The 20,040-nt window shown below is 37.5% G+C and overlaps 1 protein-coding gene across 1 annotated transcript in view; it reads left to right on the forward strand.

The window, feature by feature from the left end:
- The first annotated feature begins 384 nt into the window (after positions 1-384).
- Positions 385-20,040, forward strand: part of LOC113897461 (testis-expressed protein 10-like) — a 32,981-nt gene continuing 13,325 nt past the window's right edge. Inside the window, exons 1-6 of the mRNA XM_027550215.1 lie at positions 385-392; positions 1,339-1,514; positions 2,819-2,996; positions 6,870-6,976; positions 8,263-8,396; positions 19,050-19,130. Of these exons, the coding sequence (XP_027406016.1) occupies positions 385-392; positions 1,339-1,514; positions 2,819-2,996; positions 6,870-6,976; positions 8,263-8,396; positions 19,050-19,130 (684 nt within the window). The remainder of the gene's footprint in view (positions 393-1,338; positions 1,515-2,818; positions 2,997-6,869; positions 6,977-8,262; positions 8,397-19,049; positions 19,131-20,040) is intronic.

The raw sequence follows: 20,040 nt of genomic DNA on the forward strand, positions 1-20,040 counted from the left end.
TGTAATCTGTATAATAAGATGATAGAGTGATTAAATCTTTGGAGAAATTCTCTCTCTTTATCCTTTTTGGTTTCATTAAAAAAAAAATTTTTTTTTATAAAGAGGCGTACATAATAGTTCCAGTAACCTTTATACACATAACTGAGAAGATACAAGTCTCTTTGAGCATGTATTTCCACTTGTCTGCTTAACAGCTAAAGGACAATTGGAACCACCTGTAGCTGCCTCAGCTTTTTCTTTTGCTTCCCATTAAAATTATGGAGGTTTAACCTCTGGCCCTTAGTGACTATTGGGACATATGGTATAAGAATGAGGGCAGTAGAAGAGGAGAGGTGTACAATAGGTGAAGGAGATTAAAAGGTACAAACTTAAAGTAAATAAGCCATGGGGATGTAATATACAGCATAAAGAATATGACCAGTAATACTACAGTAACTTTTATTAGGACAGGTGGTTACTAGACTTGTGACCATTTGCAATGTGTACAGTTTTCAGATTATTATGTGATATATACCTGAAACTAACATAATACTGTGTGTCAAAAATGTTTCAATAAATTTTTAAAAAATGGGAGTATTTTAAAGTGAAAAAGTTCCTGGCTTAGTTGGGTGCTCTCTGGTGACATAGACACACACAGAGTAGAACTAAGCAATCAGTTTTTAGATACAGTGAGTTTGAGGTTTATTTGGGATAGTCTGGAAGAGATGTTTGGGTGAAAGATAAGAGATTCGGGATACCTCAGCATACATAGGTAGTTATTAGGACATATTCGAGTCTTTACTGTGAGTCAGGTGCTTTTCTTAATTTTTCAGTAATTCTCATACTTTGATGTAGGTATGTTGGTTTCTGCCTTATAGAAGGAAGCTTAGGTTAAATAAGTCGGTGAGTGTCATGCTGCTGAAGGGCAGCCAGACTGAGACTTAAGTTCAGGTCTGTTAGACTCCAAAGGTCATGTGTAAATCACTCTTGGGGGATGGCAAAAGTGATTGCTGTGTCCGAGATGAGACATTAGAGAGTTAGCAAGTATATGAAAGAACTGAAATAACCCAAGTTTGAAGCCACTTAATGTGGGGCACCCTATACTGAGTGCATCAGTGACTTAATATAGTAAAATAATTATTACAAATTAGTGTAAATAGTTCACAAGAAGTTAAGTAGAGTCTGTGTCCTTTAAGATAAAATTACAATTTACATAGTGCCCCAAATTACATAAACTTTTAAAATACAGGGGGTAAAACCTTAGAGAATGCTAAGCTGAATAAATGATGCCAGCCATCTTATAGGCTCTCAAATGTTTAAATAAATGTGGTGTATTTCCCTTGTCTTTGATGGCCTTAGATACCGTAGTAAAGTGTTATCACGTTGGTTGGCTGGTTTACCACTGCAGCTTGCTCATCTCAGCTCCCGAAACCCTGAACTTTCAACACAGCTTATTGACATTATCCATACTGCTGCAGCCCGAGCAAATAAAGAGCTGCTCAAAAGTTTAAAAGTTACTGCTCTCCAAATCTATGGTAAGAGTTTTGTTTACCTATGTAAGTAGTAATCTGCCTACCCCAACTTAGGAACGATGTTTCAAAGGGGAGATCTTTAGGTTTTACTTTTCCTTCAAATTATACATTAATTATACCATGGTAAAATGAACAAAATATCAAACAGTAAATTCATTTTCAATAGCATTACTTAATACAATAGTTTTAGAAAATAAAAGGTTGTAGATATTTCTTCAAATCTTAAATTGTTTTTTAAGCCACAAAACTCACAAATTCAAAACTGACAGGTATTTTTACAGAATTCTTTTGGAACTTTGATGGCACTTTTTACTTAATCATTATTGATATCTTGTATGGCTTTCATATATTAATTTTTTATTCACCCCTGAAACCTTTTCATTCTTTAAGCAAAAATATCAATAAAAACATACTGACATATATATATATGTATAATTAGTATTTATTATCAGGACACAATTCATACACCATAAAATTGGCCATTTTACACTGTGCAATTCATTAATTTTTACCATATTCCCAAGATTGTGCAATAGTCACTATTATCTTATTCCAGAATATTTTTATCACCTCAGAAAGAAACTCTCCCATTAGTCGTCCGTCCCTATTTCCTCAGTTCTTCCCTCCTCAGCTCCTGGCAACCACTGCTCACCATTTCTGTCTCTTTGTATTTGCCTGTTTTGGTCATTTCTTATAGATGAAATTGTATAATGTGGATCTTTTCAGTCTGGCTTCTTTGACTTAGCATACTGTTTTTAGGATTCATTCATGTTGTAGCATATATGAGTACTGTATTTCTTTTTAATGCTGAGTAACATTCCATTGTTGAAGATCCACCACTTTATATTTATCCATTTATTAGGTGACCAACATTGGTTTGTGTCTACCTTTTGTGTGTGGTATTATAAAATCTATATTTTTTAGTATTGTTTATATGTAGGGGCGTGTGTATATACTCAAATAAGTCTTTGGTTTTAAATTAGGTTGATATTATAATTGTCCCTGTTTGGCAAAAGTGCTTGTTTTTTTTTTACTGTTTTGCTTTGTTTCTGATTCCTTTAACTCCATCAGTTTTTATTTCAAAAAACACATTTGAATGTTATGAAATTGAGTGTTAAATGTTATCTTTAAATAATGATTGTATTTAGTCTTTTACTCTAGGCAGTACCTTAAGCCACACATATATGCTTTTCGATAAAACTTTTTTCCATTAGAATTCAACATAGCACAGTGAAAACGATCAGTCTGCCTTACTAATTCTTGTTTGTATATCTTTTAAAATTTAACTTGTCTTCCTACCTCACTAGATCCACAAGAAGGCACTGTGGTGGTTCTCCCAGCAGAGTCTCAGCAGCTTTTGGTCCAGCTTGTGTATTTTCTACCCAGTCTGCCTGCTGACTTGCTTTTACGGTTAAGTCGCTGCTGTATTATGGGAAGACTCAGTGCAAATTTGGCTGCCATGCTTATCGGGATACTGCACATGAGGTAGCATGCTGAAGTGAGCTGTATTTCAAGTGTATAATCTTCTCCCTCACCCTTCGCCTGTCACTGGCAGTTTATGAACTGACTTTTAAAAATAAGACCGCCCCTCCCTTCGTTTGCTCTTAAAACAGCAGTTAAAATTGTTGGTTATTACTGACAGAGGAAGTTCTCTGGAGGAAGACTGCTCCGGGTTGTTTGTTCAGTGGTTTGCATTGTCATGGTTTCAGTCACTAAGTTCATGGGCTGTAGCCCACCAGGTTCCTCTGTCCATGGGATTTTCCAGGCAAGAATACTGGAGTGGGTTGCCATTTCTTTTTCCAGGGGATCTTCCTGACTCAGGGATTGAACCCTTGTTCTCCTGCACCCCAGGTGGATACTTTACTGCTGAGCCATCAGGTAGAAACATATGTGATTTGTGTAGGTAGATTGGAACAAGGGTTAAAAGTATCAGAAGTAAGCCATAGTAAGGATTCAGTGGAGATGAGAGTGCTGTGCTTCAAAACTTTTGGTGTTATGAAATTGTAATACAGATCTTCCTTTTTGGAAGGGAGCTCAGTTTAATGTAGGTGGTGAAATAAAAGCTTGCGGACTCAGACAAGGAATCATTGAAATATCTTTGGGTGGGTGTGTGTGTGGTAAAATACACATAACATAAAACTTACCATCTTAACCAGTTTTAGGTATACAGTTAGAACTGTTTGGGGGCATTAAGTACATTCACACTGTTGTACAGCTGCTACTACCATTCTTCATCTCCAGTACTTGTCATCATTCCAGACTGAAACTCTACTGATTATTTCCCCTTCTCCCAGCCCTTGTTTACCACTATTTTGTCTTCGTGATTTTGATATATTCATCTGTCAATGGATACTTGGTTGTTCTGCCTTTTGGCTATTATGAATAATGCCACTGTAAACATTGGTGTGCAGATGCCTCTTTGAATCCTTTTAATTCTTTTGGCTGTATACCCAGAAGTAGAATTGCTGCATCATATGTTAATTTTCTGTTTAATTTTTCGAGGAACTACTTTCCAGAGTGTGACTGTACCGTTTTACCCTCAAACGTCTTAAAACTAATAGTGTTTAATGTTGCGAGTGTTCAAAGTATCCTATAAAATTTAATGTTTGTATCAGGCATAGTACTTTTGTATTCAGCCGTTTGTTACTGATTGTGGCTCAAGGCCAGGGTCTGATAGGTTTAGGCAGGAATTGAATCTAGGCTGTAGCTGGCTTCTTGTGCAGATCCTGTGTCCCAATTAAACAGGAGTAGCTCACTTTATTAGTAGATTTTCTTTAGCTTTGTTTGCCAGTCTCTTCATACCAGAATAGGATGTATGTTTGAATGTTGTCACCCAAAGTGTGCTTCATAACTGATAATAACTTTTTCCTTTTAGCAAAAGAGAGCTGTTTGCAATGTGTTGCCTATATGTGAAACCCCTCTTTGTCTAGTTCAGTACTTAATGCCAGGTCTTTAAGAAATACAATTTAACTTAAGTGGGTTCATGTCTGTTAACTTCCAGTAGAGGGCACGCTTTTCCCATGATAGAACTAGTGGAGGATCTGTTTTAACATTCATTTAAAAGCAACTTTGGAACACCTCTTAAAATTAATTCTCTTTAGAACTTGTATTTAGTATTTATTGGCATCAGTTATGATTGACTTATGCTCAGTAACTTTTGTCAAGGATTTTTTCACAAGTCTTTTTTTACCTTTTTATTTGTGGCACGTACTGAGAAAATAGTAATTTACAAGTAATGGTAATAGAAGTTTATAATCATCGAAAGCAAATTGTCATGTAGTTAAAAGTCTACTAAGTTAAATTTGGCCTTTTAGCATGTGCACAGAGTCTTAGTAGACTTCTCTTTCTGTAGATGTATTGTCCCTATTCAAACTAACAAAATAGGGGCTTTTCAACTTTCCCAGGCCAGTGGTATTATTATTGCATAACTTTTTCTAGATTTAGAATTGAAGAATAATGTTTGGTTCCTTAGAAGTCACCTGGGTTATTTCATATCTTTGTTTTTTTCTTCAAAATATCCCTTTCTGTCCTTAATCATGACTGTAAACCAGCCAGCTTTTTCATTATCTCCCACCTGTAAGTAGTCTTGCTTCTCAGCTCCATGTATTTCATGCACTGTTGCCAGGTTAATTTTCCTGAAATATTCCTTTAATAATTTCTGATTTTCATCTGTTATATTAATTGGGCTCTACGATCTAGTTCACTTTGGGTATTATAGTTCTGACACTGTTGTCTCTAGCAGAGGGAGTTTATCTAAGAGCAGATCATCTCAGTTTGTTCAATGTGTGAAAAACCCATCAACTTAAAACTGTTGGTGTTTAGTTTATCTTTTAAAAACTGTACTTAGAATTGCTGTTCCTACCTATATTACCATCCACTTAGAGCTTTTTTGAGTTTGAGTTTTTTCTCCCCCTCCATCCACCTGTGTTGTTCTGCTGACCTTTACTCTTCCTTATCCTCTCTGCCCCTAGTTAATTTACAGCTGGTTTGGGGAACGTAAGACATGGATGTGGAAACGTAATCTACACTGTTAGATAAAAATATCAGAGAAGGGAGAAGTTACTGAGAAATTCAGCCTGGTTTTGAAGCAGAGTGAATATGCGAGCTGGGCTGCCAGGAGCAGGTCTGGTTTACTTTTGTTGTCCAAGCATAATTGATGAAAGCGTCTCTTCTATTCTCAGAAGTGTTCTGGTGCGTCCAGGATATATGGTCATGGTAGTTTTAAGGACAGTGTGATACATTGCTTGTCTTTTGTCCAAACTAGGTTTTTAAATGGATTTGCTACCCCTTTTAGCCACTGGATGGCACAGTTTTCTCTGGGTTCAAGAGGATATTGGTTTGTTTTCTAATCACCATTTTGTACTCATTTCCATTGAGCATCTCTGACTTTTTATAACCTCTTAGCTTGTGATATTCCCTCCATAGCCCTTTAAGCAAAGAGAAGTCCTTTAAGTGGGAATGATTCAGAAGAATGTTTCCATTATTTTTAACTCCCCAACTTTTAAGAATGTTAATAAATACAGTTATTTCAGTGGTAAAAAAATTTAAGTTCTTCTCATTGAATTAGAAACTCCTAATTTTGTCTTGACATTTATTCAGATTTCTGTGATAAAAAATTGTAGTCTTAGCTTTGTGGATCTGATTATTCTCAGGTTTTCCTTTTTCTTTTTTTTTTGCTGTATCCATGGTTGACATTTGCTGTATTCCTCCTTAGTCTTACCTTGAAGAGAGTTTTTAAAGATATCACTGGAAACTGATCTCATAGCAGGAACCAGATGATCTTCATTTAATGAGAAGCTGCTTTATGTTTAGCTATTCCCTTAAGTCCCCTACCAATACTTTAGCTGCAGTATTGTGAAGTAGACTAGTTATAAAGCTTTGCAAAGTATAGGAATGCATAGTTATCACAGAGTGGCTTTAAATTGAGGTATTCTTTACCTAGTTAAGACGCTTTTGCTCAGGTAGGAAGCAGGAGCTTGTTTAAACCTAGCTCATTTATGTAAGCAGGGCAAGACTTTCTTATAAAGACGAGGGAGTAAACACACAGCGGCTGGACCTGCTACTGAAAAGCAGGACTTCATCTTGGCCTGGAATCTGAGTCTTGAGTGCTGTGGAAAGTTTTTTAAGTTGTACCATATATGTGGACCGGTTATGCTTTTCAAGGAAACTTTACATAAATATATGCTAAAAATGTTTTCCATATTATGGTACTTGAACCCTTATATGTAAAGATGATACATGAGTCTGAGCTCTTAAATTAGACTTGTTTTCAATAAAGAAAAATAGTCGTATATTCTGTGCTTCATTCCTGAGTCTTCAAGTTGGTCACTTCTAGTACTAGGTCTCCATTTATTATAGATTGTCATTTTCTGGATGGAAGTCTTCAGTGAAAGAACAGAATGGAAGTGTTCAGTTAAACATCAGTAATGCGGACTATTTCAGCTTCTTATTTTCAACACTTACAGGTAACTACACTGAGCTGCCAAGTTAAGGAAAGGAAAAGAACCTAGGATGAAAATTCTCCTGAGATTTACTGTCTTAGCTGTTTGGGTCCAAGTTTTGAACCTCGCTGCATAGTTTAATAAGATGGTGAACAGAATATTCATTTTAAACATGTTTAAAATGGTCAGTGTGTTAGGAAAAACGTCAGATTTTAATTAGCCATATTTTGCTTTCCATTGGTTTCAAAGAAAAATTAGTAACATGAGTCTTGATGTGTTAGATTGGTAAGTATTATTACTGTTGTTTTAAATGATTGTACTGTCTTCAGTGTTTTGTAATTGGATGATAAAGATGACAGTGTTTGAAATTTTCTGAAGACTTAAACTTAAGAGACTTATTTAATATGTTAAGTCAGAATCGCAAAATAGCTTGGAAGGTTCTGATAAAGAGCTGAATGTCGCAAGATAAATATTATATAAGAGAAACAAGTAGACTTGTATGTGTGTGTTTGATAGTTTTGGATGTATGCATTTGAGATGGGTGTGAGGGCTTTATGTTTTAATTAGTAGTACCTGTCAGAGGGTTTAGTGGTTTTAGGAAACTCATGAGGACTCAGTCAGGAGTGTGATATGGCTTCCAAACCAGATGATGACTCTTTAGGGCGTGTTCGTGGAAGTGCAGTGATCTGAAAACATCAAAGCAGGTAGCTGGGGTCAGACCACATTGTGCTGGTGTTCTGATCATTCTAAGAGCTGTCTTTCAGGAGGGGCTTTGGCAAGTTGTTTGTATAGGTCAGATTAGGTATAATAGAGGTGGTAAGAGAATCAGAAATCTTACTATATAGGATAGGTAGAAGAAAGTACACAGTAATTGTTGAAGAAATAGACTTAGGAGGGATGGAATAGTTTTAAAACATTTGAAAGGCTATTATGTAAGAATACGAGTTTGGTATATGTATGAAGGAGCATGTTGTTACTCTTGTTCATTTGCTTTTTAAACCTGACATTAATTAGAATGATTATGTCTTTCACATTTATTTCAGTATAAAGGTGGAAAGTCCTCAGTGTAAGGGGTATAATATTGTTTCTTGATGTGTTACACATTTGATTCAGGTCACATCTTTGTGTACATAATTATATGAATTTTATTACATTGCTGGCATTTCATTTTTTAAAATAATACATGAAGAAATTCAGGGAAAACAGCTTGAACAATTTAACTTGAAGATACATGTCTATTTTTTAAAAATTATTTGAGAATGTTACATGCTTTGCAATTTATTTTAAACTGGCTTTCTTACTCAAATTAGGGTTTTCAAAAGAGGAACTGACTTGGCTTCAGAGCCTTCGAGGAGTGCCTCATGTCATCCAGACGCAGCTTTCCCCTGTGCTACTTTACCTCACTGACTTGGATCAGTTTTTACACCATTGGGACGTAACAGAGGTAATGGTCCATTTGAAAAGGCATGCAAGATTGTTAGAATTCAGTTCATCAGCCACCAATAGTTACTATGTGTTAGCATTGCCTTGTGTAAGATATTTTTAGAGATTGAGAGTAGTATAAACTGAAGCGACTTAGCAGCAGCAGCAGCAGAGTAGTATAAAATACAGTCCCTATTCTGAAAGTACATGTGATCCTTGGATACGCGATGTAGATTCCTAAAGAAGACTGTTCATAAAAGTTATGCCACTAGAATAAAATAAATCAGCTGTTTGAATGATAGAGACACATTTATTTTCTTTTTGCTGCTGCAGCTAAGTCGCTTCAGTTGTGTCCGACTCTGTGCAACCCCATAGACGGCAGCCCACCAGGCTCCCCAGTCCCTGGGATTCTCCAGGCAAGAACACTGGACTGGGTTGCCATTTCCTTCTCCAATGCATGAAAGGGAAGAGTGAAAGTGAAGTCGCTGTCATGTCCGACTCTTGGCAACCTACCAGGTCTGCAGCCTACCAAGCTCCTTCGTCCATGGGATTTTCTAGGCAAGAGTACTGGAGTGGCATGCCATAGGGTAAAAGGATAAATTTATAGATTCAGTGCAATCCCTGTCAAGCTACCAACGGTATTCTTCACAGAGCTAGAACAAATAATTTCACAATTTGTGTGGAAATACAAAAAACCTCAAATAGCCAAAGCAATCTTGAGAAAGAAGAATGGAACTGGAGGAATGGAACTACCTGACTTCAGGCTCTACTACAAAGCCACAGTCATCAAGACAGTATGGTACTGGCACAAAGACAGAAATATAGATCAATGGAACAAAATAGAAAGCCCAGAGATAAATCCACACACCTATGGACACCTTATATTTGACAAAGGAGGCAAGAATATACAATGGATTAAAGACAATCTCTTTAACAAGTGGTGCTGGGAAAACTGGTCAACCACTTGTAAAAGAATGAAACTAGAACACTTTCTAACAGCATACACAAAAATAAACTCAAAATGGATTAAAGATCTAAACGTAAGACCAGAAACTATAAAACTCCTAGAGGAGAACATAGGCAAAACATTCTCCGACATACATCACAGCAGGATCCTCTATGACCCACCTCCCAGAATATTGGAAATAAAAGCAAAAATAAACATAATTAATTTATTAATTAATTACACTTAAAAGCTTCTGCACAACAAAGGAAACTGTAAGTAAGGTGAAAAGACAGCCTTCAGAATGGGAGAAATAATAGCAAATGAAGCAACTGACAAACAACTAATCTCAAAAATATACAAGCAACTCCTATGGCTCAATTCCAGAAAAATAAACGACCCAATCAAAAAATGGGCCAAAGAACTAAATAGACATTTCTCCAAAGAAGACATACAGATGGCTAACAAACACATGAAAAGATGCTCAACATCACTCATTATCAGAGAAATGCAAATCAAAACCACTATGAGGTACCATTTCACGCCAGTCAGAATGGCTGCAATCCAAAAGTCTACAAGCAGTAAATGCTGGAGAGGGTGTGGAGAAAAGGGAACCCTCTTACACTGTTGGTGGAAATGCAAACTAGTACAGCCACTATGGAGAACAGTGTGGAGATTCCTTAAAAAACTGGAAGTAGAACTGCCTTATGACCCAGCAATCCCACTGCTGGGCATACACACTGAAGAAACCAGAAGGGAAAGAGACACGTGTACCCCAATGTTCATCGCAGCACTGTCTATAATAGCCAGGACATGGAAGCAACCTAGATGTCCATCAGCAGATGAATGGATAAGAAAGCGGTGGTACATATACACAATGGAGTATTACTCAGCCATTAAAAAGAATACATTTGAATCAGTTCTAATGAGGTGGATGAAACTGGAGCCTATTATACAAAGTGAGGTAAGCCAGAAAGAAAAACACCAATACAGTATACTAACGCATTTATATGGAATTTAGAAAGATGGTAACAATAACCCTGTATACGAGACAGCAAAAGAGACACTGATGTATAGAACAGTCTTTTGGACTCTGTGGGAGAGGGCGAGGGTGGGATTATTTGGGAGAATGGCATTAAAACATGTATAATATCATATATGAAACGAGTCACCAGTCCAGGTTCGATGCACGATACTGGATGCTTGGGGCTGGTGCACTGGGATGACCCAGAGGGATGGTACGGGGAGGGAGGAGGAAGGAGGGTTCAGGATGGAGAACAAGTGTATACCTGTGGCGGATTCATGTTGATACATGGCAAAACCAATACAATATTGTAAAGTTAAAAAATAAAAACGAGAAGAGGAAAGGCTTAAAGGAAAAGGAAGAATTTTGCACAGATATTGAAGGATGAGTAAGAGTCAAGTAGGATTTTGTATCCTTGAAGGTGGGTTTTTCTAAACAGAAAAAATTATTTGGAAGTTCCTTTGGTTTTAAAGAATTAGTATATAGTTTATCAAAGTTACATTTTAAACCCCAAATTTCCCTTGAATTTTAAAGTTCAACCTAACAAATCTTTTTAGATAAATATAGTAAGTTTAGGCAATCATTTTAAAAGGAGACTTTAATTACATTTTATCCCTTTTGCAAATATATTTTAAGCTTTAAAAAACAGTTTAAATAAATATATTCACTATTTGGTAAATAGTTCAGTTTTCAGACAGACCTTCACAATTTTTATGGTAAATCTTAAAACATTTAATAAACTTACAAGCATGGTGAATCTTAATATCTTAAGTTTCAGTACTGTTTATAGTGAAATTCAGATTAAAACTACAAGTCTAGGTTAGCTGTTAGTAGTGTTTTAAATTGGAATTATAGGGCTGATCTTTTACGCTAATGGTCAGAATTGTTTCATGTTACAAATATATAAATATGTAAAAGCATCATAAATACTAGCACTAAGGATTTGAGTCTGTAAGATATTTATATATTAGTTAATTTCTTTTATTTATTTCTTCAGTTTCTTTCCTTGCATTGAAAGGTACTTGCCCAGTAGGATTGCAGTTGTGTCATCCCAAATAATGTTGGTTGGAACCTTTCTTGCAAATTCTGAGGTTGTATTCTGTGCTAGCTAACTTTTTTTTTTTTTTTTTTAATGATTCATAAGGTTTTTGGTTAGAGCATTGACTGTATATTCTTTTCTTGTAACTCATAATTGCTAGGCCATAGCCTTTTCAAACAAAAAACAACCTTTGTCATTGTTCTCAACAGGGTAGTCTCTAGAACCTAAATCTGTTTTATTGCTATACCAGTTGATTTTATTCAGCTGATCTATTTACTACTACTTTCATTCTTTTCCAGAATAATCTTTATGTCCTTCCTGTATCTTAGGGCTACACCTTTTGTAGACATTGAACACATTTCTCTCATGGTTTTTTTGACTCTGATCACAATACTTAGGTCATGCCAGGGATACTTTCTTCTCTTTATTACCCGGTGCCTAACTATGTTCATATATCGGCATTCAAAAAACAGTGGATTTTAAACAGTGAAAACTAATGAGTTAGGTAACCAACCTGCATATTTAATATCTGGCATTTTATCTTAATCCATAGTGCATGAAGAGATTGAGGCCTTGCACACTACTCGATTGGAAGGATTGGGTTTAGTAGTAGTAGTTGTTTTGTGAGATTGTTTCTAATGTTTTTAAACTACATCATTATGGATTGGGGAAAGCATGGTATGGGGATTCATCAGTGGGCCCCAGATTCCAGACATAGACTTGTTAAGTGTCTAGTTTAATAACTTGGACAACTCCAATAATCTTTCTTTGACAATTTTAATTTTTCAGAATCACATCATCTGTGTAAAGACACATGTCGTGAAAATGTGATTGGTTATATTTCTGAGTGTACATTGGCAAGGACATGTATTAAACTTCAAGGATGCTGTCTTTGAAATGTTAAGACATAAATTAGGAAAAATCTGAAAGTTACATTGTTCATTTTTGAAGTTAAGATTCCAGTTCTATTTTGGATAAAATTTGCCTTTAAGTTGGCCTTTTCATATGAAATTATTTGAAATATATGTAGTTTTTGACAGCCTTAGTGTAAAAATTGATTTTTTATTATTATTTCATTTGAAAAAGTTAGTAGTCCATGGAGTGGGTTTGCTTAGTTGTTTTATCTGCTTAGTCTGAAGTGGTTTTTTATTTAAATCGGACCTTTATTTTCTGAGTAGATTTTCTTCACAAAGTATAATTTACTTATTTACTTAATACATTTAAGAATTTATTTATTTACATATGGCAGTACGAGGTCTTTGTTGCCATGTACAGGCTTTCTCCAGTTGCAGCAAGTGGGGATTACTCTCTGGGGCTCCTCTTTAGTTGTGGAGTGCAGGCTTCACACTCCACTGTGGTGGCTTCTCTTGTCGCAGAGCATGGGCTCTAGGGCTTCATTAGTTCTGGCACACAGGCTTCGTTGCCCTGTGGAATCTTCCCAGACCAGGAATTGAACCTGTGTCCCCTACATTGATGGCAGATTCTTAACCATTGGACCACAAGGAAAGTCCCACAAAGTACAATTTAGAAGAACTGAAGGATAATAGTAAAAGTGTTCTTCCATTCCCTGTCTCCCAGCCATCCACTTCCCTTCCTTAGTTTCTAAATGTATTCTTCTGGATAACTTCTGTGTCTTCACAAATGATTATATGTATTCTTTTGGCTTCTCCTTTTATACAAATAACATACTCTGATTTGGACCTTGCAGTTTTCACTTGGTGTCTTTGTGATCATTTCTTCTAAACACTGAAGGAAGAATTGTATGATCTTGCCATTAATGCTGGAAATAGTAGTTAAAAGGGAAAGATCACAAAGGGAAAAGGAGTCTTTGGACAGAGATATCATTCCCAAATGGAAGTGTCTTTTCCAGAGCCAGTGGAAGGTTTTATGGTTAATTTTCATTGTCGTTATAAAATTTTGAATGGTTTGAAAAGACTACTTTTTAACTAAATTTGGAAGAATAATAAGAAAACGTTACCATAGTTTAAGAAATAGACCATTTTTCTTTGTTTTTGAAACCTCTGATTTTATTAACAGTTTTATGTGTATGACATTTCTGTATAAAATTAGGTAGAAAATACTTCAGTGTAGAAATTAAACATACAAAATCTTTTTAGGAAAAGTAAAGTTTTGTATTTTTTAAAAACTCTTAGTTTCCACACTAGCACATTGCCGTGCCTGTTCTGGAATTGTGTACTGTGAGGTCAGGAATCGGAGGTATGCAAGTTTCGGTTCACACTGTAGTTGCAAAAGTGAAGATTGCCTGTGTATGTGTATGTTTGTGTGTCTCTGTGTTTGTATTTTTGTTTACTTTTATTTTGAAACAATTTCAGACCTAGAGAAAAATTACAACTGCAGTAGAAAGAACTTCTGTTTTCTTAAACTATTTGACAAAATGCCCATAGTCCCTACTTTAGCACAAGTAGGCCGTGTTTTATTGTACTTGCAGATTCAGTTTTTACAAACTGAAGTTTTGTGGCAACGCTGCATTGAGGCTGTCTGTCATCTCAATAGCACTGGTACACTTCGTGTCTCTGTGTCATAGTTCGGTAATTCTTGGAATATTTCACACTTTTTCATTGTTATTTCTTACAGTGAGCTGTGATTGGTGATCTTTGATAATACTGTTGTAATTGTTTCGGGCTTTGTAATTAATTGTCCTCATGAACCGTGCCCACATGAGATAGTGCAGTGAACTTGGTGAAATATGTGTTCTCACTGCCCCGCCAGCCAGCCGTTCCCTATCTCTCCCCTTCTCAGGTCTCCCTGTTCCCTGAGACTCAACAGTACTGAAATTAGGGCAGTTAATAACCCTACAGAGGCCTCTGTGAGTGTGTGTGTGTTAGTTGCTCAGTTGTATCCAACTCTTTGCAATGCTATGGACTGTAGCTTGCCAGGCTCCTCTGTCCATGGAATTCTCCAGGTAAGAATACTGGAGTGGGTTGCCATTTCCCTCTCTGGGGGATCCTCCTGACCCAGGGATCAAACCCCAGCCTATTGCATTGCAGGTAGATTCTTTACCGTCTGAGCCACCAGGTGTTCAAGTGAAGCGAAGAGTTGGGTATCTCTTACTTTAAATCAAAAGCTAGAAATGATTATTAGCTTAGTGAGGAAAGCATGTTGATAGCAAAGATAGGCTGAAAACTAGACCTCTCTGCTGGTTAGCCAAGTTGTGAATGCAAAAGAAAAGTTCTTGAAACTAAAAGTGCTATTCCATGAACACAGGAATAATAAGAAAGTGAAACAACCTTTTTGATGACATGGAAAAAGTTTGAATGATCTGGATAGAAGATCAAACCACCACAACATTCCCTAAAGTCAAAGCCAAATCTCGAGCAAAACCCTGATGATGATTTAGTTGCTAAGTCGTGTCTGACTCTTTGTGACCCCATGGACTGTGGCCCACCAGGCTCCTCTGTCTATGCGATTCTCCAAGCAAGAATACTGGCAGTGGTTGCCATTTCCTTCTCCAGGGGATCTTCCTGACCCAGGGATCGAACCCGGATCTCCCGCATTGCAAGCAGATTTACCAATTGAGCTACAAGGGAAGCCCTAAAACTCTAATAAGTCTCTTCAATTCTCTGAAGGCTAAGAGAGGTGAGGAAGCTGCAGAAGAGTTTGAAGGTAGCAGAGACTGTTCATGAGGCTTAAGGGAAGATGCTGTCTCCATGACATGAAGGTGTAAGGTGAAATAGCTAATGGGGAAGTTTCAGCAAATTATCCAGCAGATCCAGCTAAGATGAGTATTGAAATGGTGGCTACACTAAATAACAGACTTTCAACATAGACAAAACAGCTTTATACTGGAAGACGATGCCATCTAGGACTTGGCTTAGCTAGAGAGGAGTGAGTGCCTGGTTTCAGAGCTTCAGAGGACAGGTTGACTCTTGTGAGGGGCTGATGCAGTTGGTGACTTTAAGTTGAAGCCAGTGTTCATTTACCATTCTGAAAATTCTAGAACCCTTAAAAATTATGCTAAGTCTGCTCTGCCTGTGCCCTATAAAGGAAAAAGCCTGGATGACAGTACACCATGGTTTACTGATTATTTTAAGCCCACTGTTGATATCTTCTGCACAGAAGAAAAGCTTCCTTTCAAAGTATTACTACTCATTGACAAAACAGTGGTCATTCTGGAACCCTGATGGAGATACACAATGAGATTAATGTTTTTTTCATGCTTGCTAGCACAGCATCCATTCTGCAGTCCATGGATCAAGGAGTCATTTAGACCTTCAAGTTTTATTATTTAAGAAATAAGCTGCCATAAATAGAGATTCTTCTGATGGATCTGAGCAAAGTAAATTGGAAACTTTCTGGAAAAGAGTTCACCTTGTAGATGCCATTAAGATCATTTGTGATTCATAGTGAGAGGTCAAAATATCAACATTAACATGAGTTTGGAAGAAGTTGATTACAACCTTCATGAGGAGTTCAAGATTTCAGTGGAGGAAGTAACTGCAGATGTGGAAATAGCAAGAAAACTAGAATTAGAAATGGAGCTTGAAGATGTGACTGAATTGCAGATATCTCATGATAAAACTTTGAACAGATGAAGAGTTGCTTCTAATGAATGAGCAAAGAATGAGCAAATGAATCTACCCCTGGTAAAGATGTGAAGATTGTTGAAATGACAACATAGGATTTAGAATAGTACACTGACTTTGCTGATAAAGCAGTGTCATTCATTGACCCTGACATTTTTGAAGAATCAGTTCAGTTCAGTCCCTCAGTCATGTCTGACTCTTTGCAAACCCATGGACTGCAGCACTCCAGGCCTCCCTGTCCATCACCAACTCCCGGAATTGAACTCATGTCCATTGAGTCGGTGATGCCATCCAACCATCTCATCCTCTGTCATCCCCTTCTCCCCCAACCTTCAATCTTTCCCAGCATCAGGGAAATGAGTCAGTTCTTCACATCAGGTGGCCAAAGTATTGGAGTTTCAGCTTCAACATCAGTCCTTTCAATGAACATTCAGGACTGATTTCCTTTAGGATGGACTGGTTGGATCTCCTTGCAGTCCAAGGGACTCTCCAGAGTCTTCTCCAATACCACAGTTCAAAAGCATCAATTCTTTGGTGCTCAGCTTTCTTAATAGTCCAGCTCTCACATCCATACATGACTACTGGAAAAACCATAGCCTTGACTAGATGGACGTTTGTTGGCAAAGTAATGTCTCTGCTTTTTAATATGCTGTCTAGGTATAGGCTGGTCATAACTTTTCTTCTAAAGAGTAAGCATCTTTTTTGCAGGACAGTTATTCTGTAAAATTTCTCTCAATTCAGGTTTATTTCCGCATGGTTAAATCAGGTTGTACAGATGTGGCAGGAATATGACAAGTGATGCTGTGGGATTCTGATGGCAGCTTGTCAGACGGTGCAGGGTTTTGATTTGTCCCATTAGATGTTCACTTTGCCCACTTGAGTAAGTGGTATCTGGTCACCTTCTGCACTCTAGTTTTTCCCCTTTAGTAACATTTTATGATGTTTTGAAACAGTGTAAATATCACTTCTTTTTGGTCTTCTCTTTTATTCATTTCTTTCTTTTTGTTAGTATGGTTTCTTATATTTTCCAGTGGGGTAAATTTCCTTACTATCTTTATTATCTTTGATACTCACGTTTGCCATGGTCACCTCCTGGAAGCAAACGTCTTTGTTCTTTTGACATGTCCTCGTGTTTCTCTGAGTGCTGTTGACCTTGAACAACACAGGTGCGAACTGTGCAGGCCCACTTACATGCAGATTTACCTCAGTAGTAAATACTACATTACTGCATGGACCCATGGTTGCATCTGCAGATACGAACAGCGTTAGATGTGGAGGGCCCGCTATTAAGTTAGGTGCAGATTTTCAACCGCACAGAGGGTCTGTGCCTTTAATCCCCTCCCCGTGTTGTTCAAGGGTTAGCTGTACTACCTTTATTGTATCACAGATTGTTTCAGATTCGTGTTGTATTTCCCCTGTCCCAGCCCAGCAATCAGGTATTTCTTTAAGAAGCCCAGTTTTCCTTTAGGTGGAGAATGCATTTTAGGAAACAATTCTCGACTCTTTTTTTTTTTTTTTATACTAAGCAGGCCCGACTCTGCTTAGCTTCCGAGATCAGACGAGATCGGGCGCCTTCAGGCTGATATGGCCGGAGCCCTCGACTCTTATAAGTGTGTTCATTGCTATTTGATGTTGCTGTTCCCAGACCTTATCAGTGAACAGAAATCAGGAATTCAACACCATGGGGTTCATTCTGGTTTTCTCCTTTCCCTCTTGTATCTGCTTTTTCTGATGGTGAGAAACCCGACTTCCATTTACTTAATATATTTACCTACTCGGTCACTTCGTCTGTGATCGTCTCCTTTTGGTGCCACCCTTTTCCCCTGTGGGCATCTTTCTTATCCCATTTGAACTCCCAATTCTTGGGGACAGAGCACCTGTATTTGTTAACAGTTAACTGACTCTGGGCCACTGAAGCCCTCCCATTGACTCTAGTGCTGATGTCTAGCTTGGCCTCATGCAGTAGCTTTAGAACTGATTTGTTCAGGAGGGGAGGGAGGCAGAATGGAAAAAGGAGGGGATTGAGTGATCATTTATTATTGAATGGGCCTTTCAAATATGATTTACCTTTTATGAATGATAATATTCACTATGCTCATTTTGAAGAAGGAAGATAGCATTGAAAATAATCCTGTTTACATTGTTACCTACAGGTTTAAAAGCGGAGACAATTGCCCTGTGAAAACTCTGGGTACTATCACTCTGCAAGAGGTTTTATAGAGACATAATGCAGATACTGTTGATTTTTGAGGATTGACAGTTCTCTTGAATTTATCTTGACTGTTCCTTCTCTTCCTAGAGTCATAGTCTTATTTCCACTAGCCTTATCTTTGTCTCCCCATGGGATTTTTCTACATACTTCATTTTGGTACTGCATTCCATCAACTTCTGGAGTTGTGTTGTGATTCTCTGAAGGACTTGATGCTATCATTCTGCTTCTTGTTTTAAGATCTTAGAAAATTAAAAATACTAAAGATTTGATTCTCATCTCATTCATATTTTTCTTCCTTATAGACTGTTCTTTTACCTTTAGGGAATAAGAGGCAGCATAATTTGCACGTGGTATTTCTATTTTCTGGATCATGTTTTTTTCAATGATGTATTTTTCCACCGAATGGGAGAAAAGCTTTTGTCCGCTCTTTGTTTACATCACTGAGACCTCCCTGTTGTAGCACTTATTTAATGGGAATGTGGGCTCTACCTTGGTTGATTGTAAGCTACCCGAGGGCTGTGAGACAGAAGTTTCTCATTCTTTCACTCCTGTGTGTAGCGCCTGATAAGACTAGCTCAGTTTGTGTGGTAGTCAGGCAGTTGTGTCCAACTCTTTGTGACCCCATATTTGGTAGCTTGTCAGACTCTTCTGTCCATGGAATTCTCCAGGCAAGAATACCAGAGTGAGTTGCCATTTCCTTCTCCACAGTGCTCAGTAAGTATTTAATAAATGAATTATTTGGAAAATTAGCACATATATATGAGGATTGCTTGTTTGGTGCTTGCATCTTTAGAGTCACTTCTTGTTGAGTTTCTTTTTAATATGTAGAGCAACTAGGTTTAAAAAAAAACTGTTGGACTTGTTTCTGACCTACAGTGTTCTGATTTGGTACCGGTTTTCTCCTTTCTCACAGACAGTCTGTCACAGTTTATTGGTTGTCCCTGTCCGAAGCCAAAGCTTTGACGTCCTGCAGACTGCCATCAGTAAGCATTTGGTAAATATACTTAAAATTTTTTCTGTTACACAAAAAGCATAGAGATTCACTGGTTAAGATTTGGTTTGCCATAATCGGGGAGAGACTGAGTGTCCAGAATCTAAGCTTAATAATTTCATGGCCTCTCATCTGTGGTGAGAACTGAGAAATCTTGGTTTGTTTGCTGGCTGTTGCTAATTAATTCTGTGACCTTAGGGAAATGGCCCTTACTTTCTACATATGAGCAATGAAAGACCTTAAAATGATACCTTGGATCTTTCTGACTTGAAATGCTTTCATGAACATGTGCTTGGTGTCATACCTAGAAGGGGTGAGGTGTGGAGTAGGGCTGTCACCTCACAAGCTTAAGGCCTGGTCACTGGGAACAGTGAGCTTAGCCATGAAACTTACTTGTCTCTGGGCTTGTGGATGTCTCTTGTTCCCAGTGGTATTGAATTCTCATTAGGTATGCCTGGGTTTTGCTTTTAACTTCCTCCAACCTTTACACTTTGATCTTTGACTTTTTAGTATAATGATATATTACAGTGCAAGGGAGAGCCCCCAAGGTTTTCTTCAAGGGACTGTCACTTGTTTGGATAATTTTATAGGCACATGCATACCCCCTTTTACTACCCTCAAATTGGAAGACTACCACTTTGACTTCAGTACCCTTTTCTTCCTGCTATTAAACTTCCAATCCATATACATTGTATCTCCAAAGATCCCCATCTTTTTTTTTTTTTTAACTTCCACTCTAGAAATGTATGCCCTCCTTTGATTACATTCACTGTTCCAAGATCAGCATTCCAGTCGGTCACTTTCTTCAGACAGCCTGGTGGAAAGGTTAAGACCTCAGAGCCTGCAGACTATGATTACTCAACAGTTGCTTGCAGGAGATTTTGACTGTGTATACTTACACAGAGTCCACCTT

This window comes from Bos indicus x Bos taurus, chromosome 8, assembly GCF_003369695.1.
Source record: "Bos indicus x Bos taurus breed Angus x Brahman F1 hybrid chromosome 8, Bos_hybrid_MaternalHap_v2.0, whole genome shotgun sequence".
In the NCBI taxonomy this organism is placed as follows: Eukaryota; Metazoa; Chordata; class Mammalia; order Artiodactyla; family Bovidae; genus Bos; species Bos indicus x Bos taurus.